General features: G+C 51.0%; 1 protein-coding gene across 1 annotated transcript in view; it reads right to left on the reverse strand.

The window, feature by feature from the left end:
• The window catches only part of WTIP (WT1 interacting protein), a 142561-nt gene extending 129721 nt beyond the window's left edge, over window positions 1-12840 (reverse strand). The window contains exon 1 of the mRNA XM_006130558.5: window positions 10960-12840. Within this exon, the coding sequence (XP_006130620.3) occupies window positions 10960-12391 (1432 nt within the window). The 5' untranslated portion in view covers window positions 12392-12840. The remainder of the gene's footprint in view (window positions 1-10959) is intronic.
• Window positions 12841-13372: the final 532 nt, after the last annotated feature.

The raw sequence follows: 13372 nt of genomic DNA on the forward strand, positions 1-13372 counted from the left end.
AATAGATAGGACATTATTGGTGGCTTTGAACAGACGGAGTTCCCAAAGAGTGGCTATTGATGGGACACGGGCCTATTCTCTACTCCTCACATCAGCCCAAATACTATCAATAGGAAGGGATGTTTCTCCATGGCACTGATTGACCACTCTGGAAGGTTCACCAGTGTTCATGGGAGTGCTGGGTTAGAGAATTAGGCTGGAACAGGCAAGGCAATTTTTGCTCTCCAAAGCATGATAGACATTAATGGGGTTATGATTCTTCCCATCACTTTGGGAGACCCACCCTGTCATCTGACTCCTAGGTGGATGAATCCTTTTACTTCACCCTTGACAAGAGATACAAACAGCAGTTGCAGGAAGACAGTGGAGCATGGGCTCTGAAGACTGAAAGATGGTACCTCGTTATAAGTCTGGATGATGCCTTATTACGTGCCTCATGGGATTAGGGCTTGCTACATCTTGCACCTCATCTATAAGAGCCAAGGGAGAGAATCTGGAGGATGGGCTAGACCAGGAGGTGGAACGGCTTTGGGATACTTACTAACAGCCAGAGAGGGGGCTTCTGGCTAATGGCCAGAGTGGGACATTATGCGCTTATTTTGAGGCCAGAGGGTAGCTGTGAATAATGAACATGCTAACCAAGGAAATGACTGAAATGTGATGGAGTATCCATTTTATTAGGAACTGGTGCTATGGGGAGCCTGGAGGGGATGTTCTGTGAATGACGGTGAGGAGGGGAAGCATTCATAATGAAATGTTTCAGCTGAATGGTATAAAGAAAAGTTACTGAGTTTTCCAGCAGCACAGATAACAAACAACACAGCTTGAATTAAAAAAAGAGACTTCAGCCAAACGGCTTTGTGGCATGCCCAACAGGTAGAATGCTCACAAAATCCTGCAGGTAGGATGCAGTACATTTTTCTTCTCCATTGGGGTGGCTTGCTGGAGGAAGAGCCTGAAATCTGGCTTATTGAAAGGGAGGCTGCAGTATAGTAGTGGTATGCTCTCCCTAGTTTGCAGGTCACTGCCGAGCCAGGTGCTATACTCGACCTTTGTAACAGAAGGTGCTTCCTCTCACCCACTGGTTTGCCTCTGCGTTGTGTCCCTGTCAAGGCCGAAATCCTCCATTCTGACTGCTCCTGGGAACGATCCCTCCACGGCCCTATGTTGGGATGCAGTTACTCGTTCCTTGAACATTTCCTCTCTTTTTTCCTTCCTTCCAAGGTTTGTCAGCCTTTCAGCAGGGTCATGGAAGTCAAGGAAACCAGAAAAAGCACAAGGACTTACTGTCCCCAAGCCTAGTTCCCATGCCAACGACCACAAAATGTTGCTTTTCCCACAATTTTGGAATGTTATTCCCCACTGGGGGAGGAGGGAGAAATTCACTTCAAGGTGGTTAGATATTTTCCAGGTTACTTCCCCTTTGTACGGGATCCTTGTAAAAATATGCTGGGTGACTGTAGGTAGGCAGAGGGCAGGTTAGCAATTGAATACATACCCCAGCATGCTGTCCTTAAGTTGGAGATTGTACCCTGAGGCAAATCCTCAGCAGACACAGAAAGGTCTTGCTCAAGAAGATAATGGGCAAACCAGGAAGATATGCAGTGTGGCTATATGCCGGGATGGCGTCCTCCATCTGGAGCAGGCGTGGAAGGGAAACGGTAGCCACGGTCAGTCCAGGGGGAGCTGCATTGCTTTGCAAGGCATGTGCCAAAATACAAGCTGCGCCTTAAGTTCTTTTTTATGACACTGGCAGATCACCATAAAGTGCACTACAAAATAAACAGAACTCGACAGTAATTGTTCTGAATCTAAGAGTGTCAAATACCCAGGAATGCCTTGTACTGCCTATGCATTTTGAAACATTTGCGAAGCTTGATTCGGGCTCACGTGAGCTAAAAGTGGAGGATATTTATAGAACGGGGAGCAAAATTACATCTGTTGCTCTTTTCCTGTCTGCTGCTACAAGAAGCATGCCTGCCATGCAATGCCTTTGATTGTTTTAACCTCTATGTTGCTGCTCTCTAAGGTGGGGAAGGGAGAGGAGCAGCAGGAGGTAGAGCGAAGGAAAGGAGAGCAAGCAGAAAGTCATTTGAGAAGGATGCATGGAGGCAAATGTGGCTGATCCATGGGGGATTTGGTATGGCCAGGAGCTAAAAGTGCTTTGCATTTCCAGCACAGATGCCATGCTGACCAAAGTGCATGAGGAAAGGGGTTAAAAGCCCCTTTGGTGGGAAGAGGCCTCTAGCCACACCTAACATGGCAGCAGACACCCAGTACCAGGGATGCATATGCTTATCGGGTAGTTGAGTCACAACTCCACAAGCCACTTCACCCACTTTGCTGCCTCTGTTAATAGAGGCAGCAAGCAGGGGGGAGGGAGCAGGAGCCAGTGCTGGGGAGAGCCGGTTTAAAGACCGATTCCCCTCAGCTCCATCTCCGCAGGGGGACATGGGAGGCAGAGGTGCAGTGGAGGATTGGGAGCAAGCCAGGAATCAGCTGTTCTGGCTCATGCCCAGTCCCAGAGGCTGAGCCTCTCCTTTTGAAATGTCACAAAAGCCACAGGCGGCTCTTGCTATAATTCAAAGGCAGAGGCATGGTTGGGATAGTGAGTGTCCCCCCTCCCCTTATCAATTAAGGGTACGTCAAAGTTATTTCGAAATAACAGTAGTTATTTCAAAATAACTTTCCTAGCGTCTACACAAGCCAAATTGCTATTTCAAAATTAATTCAAAATAGCAGAGGGCTTATTTTGAAATCAGTAAACCTCATTCCACGAGGAATAATGCTAATTTTGAAATAAGTGCTGTGTAGACACTTATTTCGAAATAGGGGGCCTCCAGCCCTTCCCAGGGTGGCCTGGTGGCCACTCTGGCCTCAAGCAAGAACACTTGTCTCCCTCCCCTGAGCCCTTAAAGGGGTAGTCTCTGGCCACAGTGCCTGTGCCAGCTCCAAGCCTGCCAGCCCAGAGCCAGCAGTCACTGCCTCTGACCCAGTGGCCCCAAAACATGAGCCAGCAACCCACTGGCAGCCAGCCCTCCACCGCTCCCCAGGAGCAGTCTGCCAGCTCCCAGGAGCCTGCCAGGGCCCGAAGAAGGCAGGCGCCTTCCTGGTCCAGTACGGAGATCATGGACCTTATTCAAGTTTGGGGGGGATGCCCCCAACATCCATGATCTCCGCATTAGATGGAGGAATGCGGCCGTCTATGGCAGGATAGCTGCCAGCCTGGCCACCAAAGGCCCCATGCAAACCCAGGAGCAGGTGTGCATGAAAATCAATGAAGAGTGGCAGGCCTATGCCAGGGCCACAGGGGGCAGCTCCCAAACAGGGGCAGACACCTGCCTCTATTTTGATGCCCTGGACCGCATCTTGAGGGGGTGGGGGGGAATGACACAGAAACCAGGGTCTGCGCACGTGGGCCTTGCTGTCCACAGATCATGCAGTAACCTGTGCATGTGTGAGCATGTGCCATGCCACCCCGGACATGTAGCCCCAGCTGGCTGCCACATGGGGCCTTACCCTGTTAGCCACACGTGTGTGTGAAGAGACATGACATTCTCGTGACTCTGGGGTGGGACACAGCAGGACATCCTCCCTCCACAAGGCCACTCTACACAGAGGCAGGGGACATCTCCCCCCCCCCACACCCCACCCACACTGTACACACCACAGTGGCATGGGTGTGGTCTCAAGGTAGCTCCTACTCCCAGGGTAGCAGGACATAAAATCCTAGAGCTGAAAGAGACCTCAGAAGGTCATCAAGTCCAGCCCCCTGCTCTAGGCAGGACCAATCCCAACTAAATCAACCCGGCCAGGGCTTTGTCAAGCCGAGACTTAAACACCTCTAGGGATGGAGACTCCACTACTTCCCTAGGTAACCCATTCCAGTGCTTCACCACCCTCCTAGGGAAATAGTTTTTCCTAATATCCAACCTGGACCTCTCCCACCACAACTTGAGACCATTGCTCCTTATTCTGCCATCTGTCATAAGAACAGCTGTACTGGGTCAGACTAAAGGTCCATCTAGCCCAGTATCCTGTCTACCGACAGTGGCCAGCACCAGGTGCCCCAGAGAGGGTGGACCAAAGACAATGATCAAGCGATTTGTCTCCTGCCATCCCTCTCCAGCCTCTGACAGACAGAGGCCAAGGACACCATTTTATCCCCTGGCTAATAGCCTTTTATGGACCTAACCTCCATGAAATTATCTAGCTTCTCTTTAAACTCTATTATAGTCCTAGCCTTCACAGCCTCCTCTGGCAAGGAGTTCCACAGGTTGACTACACGCTGTGTGAAGAAGAACTTTCTTTTATTAGTTTTAAACCTGCTACCCATTAATTTCATTTGGTGTCCTCTAGTTCTTCTATTTAAGGAACTAATAAATAACTTTTCTTTATCAGCCCTCTCCACACCACTCATGATTTTATATACCTCTGTCATATCCCCCCTCAATCTCCTCTTTTCTAAACTGAAAAGTCTCAGTCGCTTTAACCTCTCCTCATATGGGACCCGTTCCAAACCCCTAATCATTTTAGTTGCCCTTTTCTGAACCCTTTCCAAGGCCAAAATATCTTTTTTGAGGTGAGGAGACCACATCTGTACACAGTATTCAAGATGTGGGCGTACCATAGTTTTATACAGGAGCAGTAAGATATTCTGGGTCTTATTTTCTATCCCTTTCCTAATAATTCCTAGCATCCTATTTGCCTTTTTGACCGCCGCTGCACAGTGTGTGGAAGTTCTCAGAGAACTGTCCACGATAACGCCAAGATCTTTCCTGATTTGTTGTAGCCAAATTTGCCCCCCATCATACTGTACGTGTAGTAGGGGTTATTTTTCCCGATGTGCATTACTTTACATTTATCCACATTAAATTTCATTTGCCATTTTGTTGCCCAATCACTCAGTTTGGTGAGTTCTTCTTAGAGTCTCTCAGTCTGCTTCTGTCTTGACTATCCTAAACAGTTTTGTATCATCTGCAAACTTTACTACCTTACTGCTTACCCCTTTCTCCAGATCATTTATGAATAAGTTGAACAGGATTGGTCCCAGGACTGACCCTTGGGGTACACCACTAGTTACCCCTCTCCAATCTGAAAATTTACTACTGAGAACAGCCTCTTTGGAGCCTCCCTTTAGGTAGTTGAAGGCTGCTATCAAATCCCCCCTCACTCTTAGCTTCTGCAGACTAAACAGACCCAACTCCCTCAGCCTCTCTTCATAGGTCATATGCTCCAGCCCCCTAATCCTTTTAGTTGCCCTCCGGTGGGCATGGCCTGTGTGCAAGCACATCGGCTCTGATGGTGCAGGGAATGGTCATCCTCACCTTGCAGAGGGGGGGCTGGGCTGGGCTACACCCACTGTGTCACCAAGGAGAACTTACCAATTCTCTTGTTTCTCCACAGCTGCACCAACTGCACATGCAGGATGCACCACCCCACCCGGGACATGCTTCCACACCCAAGGGCTCCACAGGACCACCTGTGCAGTGGAGGGGTACCGACAGCAGAACTTGGGGGCACTGCGAGCCCTGCACCGCACCCTCGACCAGTGGGTGCAAGAGGAGCTTCAGCTCCAGAGGGAGCAGCTTGCCCAGGGCTGTGCCATCTGCCAGCACCTGCAGACACTGGTGCAGTGCCTGCTGCCTCCGCAGCCACCACTCCTCCTCCTCCCCCCATTACTTCTCCCCCTTCCCCCTCCCCATCTCCCCAGGGTTGCTGTGGTGCTGGGAGGCAGTCGGCACAGCAAGACCCCCAATCCTGAGTCCTGAGCTTCCCCTCCCCCTTGTTCCCCTTGCCTCTCCCTTCCAGCTCCCTCCTCCCTGGTTTTCCCCTCCCTCCTCACCAGTTTCATTCCCCCCACCCCAGTTTTGTTAAATAAAAGAGAGTTTGTGTTAATGAAAATACGTGTATTTTATCTGACATCAGGAAGGGTTAGAGGGGGGTAAATGGAAGGCCGTGAGGGAGGAAAGAGGAACAAGCCCCCAGAGGGGCAGACCAGGGAGGCTCTTAGTGCTCCTCAGGGTGGAAGCTCTCCCACAGGGCCTCCTGGATGCTGACAGCCCCACAATGGACCTCCCTGATGGCAGCCTGCAGAAAGTGCAGCCAGGCTCGCAGTAACATGTCCATGAGAAGCAACAGAGTGCCCAGGGGCAGCTCTGGTGCCATGTTGCAGGGTGCTGTGGTGTCCTGAGTGAGGGCAACCAGAGCACACAGAGAAAAAAAATGCTTTGCTGTCCCACATTGAGGTAGGCAAGCAAGCAGGGAAACCTGAGAACCGGCTATTTTGAAATGCATTGTGTGTGTAGATGCATTAGTTATTTCAAAATAAGATATTTCAAAATAATGCAGTAGTGTAGATGTACCCTGACTGAGTAGTCCATGGAGATTCCATCAACTACTCGATTCGCTGATTCATCAAAATTTAACATTGCCACACAATACCCAGAAAAAGTCACAATACAGCACACAGCATAGGGGGATTTCAACAAGACAACACTGAGCAGCTTCCCTCAGCAACGTTTTCAGGTTGGCTGATACTAGAGGTACCCTGCAGAGGAGTAGGTCTAGCTGTCTACAGGGGGTTCTTATGTAGTCTCCAAATCTGATAGCCAAGAACTGTGTGACCTGTTCAAAAAAAATATCTGTGCCTTTTCAGAGCCTATGGTCTATGCAGGATCCAGGGTGCTTGTCAGGCTGCCTGCCGTTGTCTTGTGAAAACCAGCTACCACATCATTCTTGAGCACAGTGGTGGCATCACTTGCCAAAATGTGTTCCAGGTCCTCCTAGCATGGGCAGATAGTGGAAGCATTACTAGAGAGGCCTTTCTCACCTTGCCTTTGGGTTCTGCTCCTGGACTCTGCCCTGGGGCTAGCTCTTTTTCCTCATTTGCTCTGACAGACTTGTACATATCTGCAGTCTGGAGAGAGACGGGATTGGACAGGCAGCCCTCCAAAGAGGGCAGTCAAGTCCAGGAGGAGCTCTGCAGGCATCCATGTGGAAGCTCTAGGGTACAGCTGTTATAGTAGGAATAAGACCCCAGTGTATGAACTCACTATTACATGCATGTAAATGGAGAGGTGCCATCCAGAGAAGATGACCCTGGATTAGTGGTGTAAACACAAGTACGCAGGCAGACTAGTGCAGGTGAAAAACAATGTAGTGCAACACATGCCAGCAGCAGAGCCATGGAATCATAGGAACCTTAAAGCAAAGTCACCACGAAGTGGAGTTACTCCTGTTCCATGGAGAATTACTTAATGCAGCTGTAAAAATGACTCTTTAAAAAAAGTCACTTTAAAAAAAGACTGCGTGTAGACATAAGGTCCTGTCAGGCATATCAACTAAAGTTACTTCAATGTAAAATCCCCATGTAGACAAGCCTTCATCTCAAACAGAGATTATAAGAGCTGGTATTGAAAGATACCAAAATTAGCAGCACCACAACCTGTAAGTGTACTTACTAGATACTTAGGCTGATCCAGCTAAGGAGCATTAAACCATTTGCTGTGTTTGTTAGACTATTAGGATTAACACTTTCATTTTCTGCAGGTAAAGTTATAGCATGCCTGAACATTGCAGGTATTTGCAGGTCTTCTTTGCAAATCTGATACTTCCTAACCGAGTACTCCTTTTATATACTGACCCAAGTACAGAAGCTACAGTGACTGGGTAGCCAGGGCTTTACGTTCATTTATAGGGGCATATGCAGACACTTAGGATTGAATGCAGTAGTGTATGCAGTAGTGTATTTCTATTGCCTTTTGATTTACTATCAGTGAGTGCTAGGAGGGGCTTCCAAAGACAACCTAAGCAGAATCCAAATGACTAGCCACTATATCTGTCAGAAGAAGACAGCTTCCTACCCCATTGCTCTGAGCCTCTTGCAGCTCCTACTACTACTCTGATTCTATTTCTTTTCACCCTTTCAATTTTTAGTGACAGACACCGTGCCCAACCCTCATTCACTTCAATGGGTGCTTTGACTCAGAGAACTGCAGGATCAAGCCCATAAAGTCCTACTAAAAACAACAGTAATTTAATTTAATTAGGTGCTGCACAACATTGGTAGTCTGTAATCAGCTGTCATAAACCCTATTTAGCAGGCGCCTTCTGTGTACTAATGAACTAGGTAAAGTCTGATGTTTGGAACCATCGCAGGCCACACACAAGTAAAAAGCAAGTTAATTTAGTTGTTTATTTTAAAAGAGACAAGCATAAAACACACAGCTCTCCCACCTAAGGGGGTGCAGTGGCTTGGTGCTTCCCCCTGCAGCAGAGAGAAGTGGCACTCACAACTCCAACCTCGTGGGGAGCATTGACCCTGCAGCAGGATGAGCCGATGCTCCAGGCTCCATCTGTGTGGGGTTAGGAGGTGGGTGAGACTTGCCATGGGCCTGATAAAATTAAGCTACAGCCAAATCCAGACTGTGAGCTGTAGGTTTCCTCACTCCAGCTATAGCATATACATGTGCCTAGCGGCAGCTAACCTTTTAATTAATAAGAATTTGTTTATCTACGGAGACCCTCTTGCACATACATGCTCTACCAGTCCATCTCTCTCTGGACTCTTCCATTCTCTCTGGTTTATTCCCATGCTACATCCTTGCACCATGAGACTGCTTTTAGAGCACCAGGCCTATCAGGCTAACCTTTTCTGCTCTAAAAGCATCTGGGTGCTCACACTTCCAATGAAATCCATTGAGATTTGCAAGGTAAACATCCCTGTGCCTAATGTGACAATTAACTTCATGATTCAGCTTCCAGGGATACTTTATGGGTCATCATAAATAATTGTAATATTTATATAGTGGGTAGCCCCTTCCCATCTCCAACGAGATCAGAAGCAATGTGATTCACAACCTAGTTGTACAATCGGTTCTCGTACTCATATTTGTGTCTCGCATGTCTCTGAACCCACTTCCTATCGCTCACCCTCTTGTTTCATCAGCATGAATATTCCTATTTCTATTCACAGGAATTTGAGAACCTCAAAGCAATGTACTTGGTATGTGTGCAAGACAGGTCCTTCCTGATGCTCTGGGATGCTCTCAGCTACCACAACTGCCCTTCTCTGGTCTTTTTTCTGTGCCAACCCGCACTTCTCTGGCAGAGCCCTGCAAATCCTCAGCTATCCATGCTCATTTTTGTGGCTGTGGATACAAATTTTGTATTTAGAACTCCATAAAGTTGCAGATATCTGCATCTACTGATGTGGATATCCACATACAGAGGCAGACACAAATTTTTTGTTCACGCAAGGACACATTCATTGACACTCCAACCTTTTGCACAGATGTGGTTACATCAGTGATCCTCTTGCAGTTCTGCCTCTCCTGTGGAACACTTTCACACAGTCCAAAGTAGTCATGAACTTGTTTGGGGTTTTTTAAATCCCTTGAAATAATATGGATCATGGTCCTTCAGAACATGCACCTGAGCCAAGAACGTAGCTAATGGGTAAGGCCTGTCTCACCTTGGCACGCAACCTGAGTAAATGGTCTGGGCATTGAGGGGAAAACCTTCCCCTTAAAGACCACAGAGCCAGTCTCACTGCTCCACAGGAAACAACTGCCAGCTGACATATCTCAGTGTATCAAAGTGTCTTCCCTGACCCATTTCCAAGTTGCTACTATGCACAACCAAGCAAGGCATCCTCTACAGAACTTGGATCTCTAACCCACATGAGTACACCCGGCCTAAGCCTTCCTACCACATGCCATTTGGCTGCACTGGAGATCCCTAGCACCTGTAGAGAATGGGGCAGTATTTGCAAGAGCTCTGTAGTTGTCTTTCATATGCAAATATCTTGGCCATTTCCTTTCATTTAAAAAAAAAAACCAAATGGGCTTAATTTACACTGCAGACGAACTGCAAAATGCATTTGTTTCCCCAGAGCTGTTATTGTTCAGAAAGACAGAAGCACAGAGAGGAAAGGAGAAGATATACAAGCAGGCTGACTTAGCTGCCTCCTGGCAGGAAAGGATCCCATCACCTCAATCAGCTCTTCCTAGGTGCAAATCCAAGATGAGTCAGACTAGTGTGCTGTGAAGAGTCAAGCAAGGCCTTGCACCAGAGATTCCTATGCTCCTCTCTCATCTTGAATCAAGACAAAGATTTTAATTGAACCAAGTCCTAATCCCGGCTTCCCCAGTTTGCCCATTGGACCAAAGGCTTCAAACCTACCTAATTCAAATCACACTAACATCTATGCTGAGTTAGGGTGCCCTGAAAAGTTCAGTTTAGAATGGAAAGATAATTAACCATGTCATACCAAACCACACTAGCACAAACAAGTGCTTCAAGAATACACTAGACTAGGCATTGTTGCCAACCACACCAAAGGAAAGAAAACGACAAACTGCAGAAAGGATAAACACAAGGAGAGAAGCTCCAAAACAAACAACCCCCAGATTTTTGACAGCAAAATGGGCTAAAAAGCATCTGGGGGGGAGGGCGGAGAGGGGGGGAGAACTTGAGCTAGTCTACCTGGTGGAATGGATCAGGAGAAATGCAATCTAAAGATAGAGGGATACGATTAAGAAAACTTTTTTTTGAAAGACGGTTTTTTCGCTCTGGTCTATAGCAGACTTTAACAGTAGGTTCCTATTTAAATAGCCTGGCTACAGAACAGACGTGAACGTCAGGGACTATTTTCCTAAAGGTAAAACAGTTACAAATAAAATCCTATAAAGGGGTCATCTTTTATCAGCCTGATGTTTACAAGCTAATGATTCTCATGTTGTGCCTTTCAGGACTACAAACCAGCAGGTTAAAAAAAAAAATCAAGCGATTACTGGATTTGTTTTCCCCCAGTCCGTTATTGAGATGTACACAGCAAGTCAACTTGAAACCAGTTCTGCTCACCTGAGGAGCAACCCTCATGTTCCTCCCCCCCCCCCCCCAACCACCTGGCCCAGGCACTGCACTCCCAGAGAAAAGCAAGAGGATGCCACTTACCAAAATATTCCTTCTTCATGTGCATCTCCAGCTCCTTCTCCAGCTCCAGTGTCAAGGCTTCCAACCTCCTCTCCGCCTGGCTGGGTCCGCTCTCCCTGGACGGCGTGACCTGATAGGGAAGCTTGAATTTTGGAGCCGAGGCGGACCCTTTGGCTGGGCTGTAGGGGTAGGGGGCTAGGGTCCCTGGGGCGGCGTCAGGGTTGCCGGAGGCAACAGGATGCTGCTGCTCGTGCCTGGGATAAGCATCTCCGTGCTCCTGCAGGGCGTTTTCTTCCTGCAAACTTGGCCCCAGCATGGAAGAGCGGGGCGAGGGCAGCTGGAGCTCCGGGTAAGCGCTCATGGAGCCTCGCGAGCTTCTCGAGCTTCTGGAGCTGTGGCTGGAGATGCTGGACCTGGGGCTGATCACAGACGGGTTGCAGTTCCCTCCCGCCCCGCTCCGGCCATCCTGGCTGCACAGGCTGGACCGGGGGCTGACCAGCGCCAGCCCGTGCCCGCCTGCCCCCTCCAGCTCGGGGTTCCCCGACGGGCCGTAGCGGGAGTCCGAGTAGCTGGAGCGGGGGCTGGCTGTGCACGAGTACTGGCTGGCGGTGCTGGAGCGGGGGCTGATGTGCCGCTGGTCGTAGCCCATGCTGATGCCGCTGGTGCGGTTGCTGCTGGGCTTGCTGCCGCAGTCGTAGCCCGTCAGGCTGGCCCGGGGGCTGGAGTGCTTGCTGGTGTCGCTGGCCGTGCTGGCGTAGCTGGAGCGGGGGCTCAGCGCGCTGCCTTCGTACTGCCCCAGGCTGGGGTACTTCTCCGGGCCCGGCCCCACCAGGCTGCCCCGCGGGCTGGAGAACTTGTCGTAGCCGCTCAGGCTGGCCCGCGGGCTGGAGTAGCGGCCGGGCTCCTGGCAGGCGGCGGCCAGGCTGGCCCGCGGGCTGGCCGCGTTGTATTTGCCCTCGTGGGCGCGGCCGGGGTAGGAGCCGGCCGGCTTGGGCACGTAGGCGCCCTCGTAGGCGCTGCCGGCGCTGTGCCGGGCGCTCTCGGCCGAATAGCGCCGGCTCTTGTCGGCGAAGCCGCCGTAGCAGGGCAGCGCCACCTCGGAGCGGGTGCAGAGCCCTTCCTCGCAGCAGCCCGGCTCCTGCCCGCCCCCCCGGCCGTTCGCCGAGCGGGGCTGGGGGGCGGCCGCCGCCTGGTACACTCTGCCCGAGGCAGCGGCCTGGGCGTCCCCCGGGGGGGCCGCGTGCGGCGGGGGGGCCAGGCTGCCATTCATCTTCTTGCTTCTCGGCTCCGCCGCCGGCAGATGGGCTGGGATGGCCCGGGGGGCGTCTGCCAGCGGCCCCAGCTCCCGCCGGCTCCTGCCGCCGGGCAGCCCGTCCTGGCACGCCTCGTAGAGGGACAGACCTTCCATGAACTTGCTGGCTTGCCGGGCAGCGTCCGCCTCGTACCGCTCCATGCTCCGCCGGCCCCGAGCCCGGAGGGGGTGGGGGGGGGGAAGCGACCGAAGCCGCCGGCTGCGAAGTTTGCAGCGGGGACAGGCACTTCCCTGCCCACTCTGCTCCCCCTACCCCACGGATCCTGCAACCAGGTGACACGGCGGCAGCTCCTGGCCCCAGGTCACCTCAAAGGCATCCCTGCGCCAAAGCCCTTCGCGCGGCCGGCTCCCGGCGCAGGACGAGGCGAGAGGCGAAGAAAAAGCCCCCGTGTGTCAATTTCCAGCCTTAAATAAGTTGCTCGGGCCAGTCAATGGCGCGCTGCGCGGAGGAATTTGCACTCAGGGGCTGCCTGCCTTCTCCCCCTTCCCCAGCAGAGTTGCACCTAGACCAAGCGCCGGCGACAAACTCCGAGCCTGGGGGCAAATGCAGCTCCCGGCTCGCAGGGTCTTTGTGGCGCTGGGAGAGATGCACAGAGGCCAGGCGAGGGAGGGACTCCTTTGTGTGGGGCAGGAATGCGAGGAAGGAGACTGGGCGCTGCGTCCCTCTGGAATGTAGTTAATGCTGGAGCCAAACAATGATTTTAACCAAGTCAGCCAGAGAGAGAAAGGCAGCGGCTGGAGGAGCTGCCTGGAAGCAGCAGAGTTTGCAGTGTAGTTAGCATTCCCTTCATGTGACTTTGTTCTTGCTCCTCTTCTCCACTTTCACAGCGGGGGGGTTGGGGAGCACTGAAGCTCAAGGCTGGAGGAGGTGGGAGCCCTGTGCTTCACACCTTGAGAGGAGTTCAGACTTTTCTCCTGAAGCTGGGGGTTGCGGGCTACAAATGTAATCTCCGCCCCAGCTGTAAATAAAACCCAGCTTGCCAAATTCAAAGCTGAGGCTGGCATTCTGGTCCTGAATTCACACACTGTATTGCTCCTTCTCCACATGCACCCCCACCTCAAGAGAGTGAGTTTAGGAAGTGGAGAGTCAGTCTTCCCTCTGGATTTTCTGGGGTTTTGTCT

The sequence above is a fragment of the Pelodiscus sinensis genome, chromosome 12, assembly GCF_052426305.1.
Source record: "Pelodiscus sinensis isolate ZL-2025 chromosome 12, ASM5242630v1, whole genome shotgun sequence".
In the NCBI taxonomy this organism is placed as follows: domain Eukaryota; kingdom Metazoa; phylum Chordata; order Testudines; family Trionychidae; genus Pelodiscus; species Pelodiscus sinensis.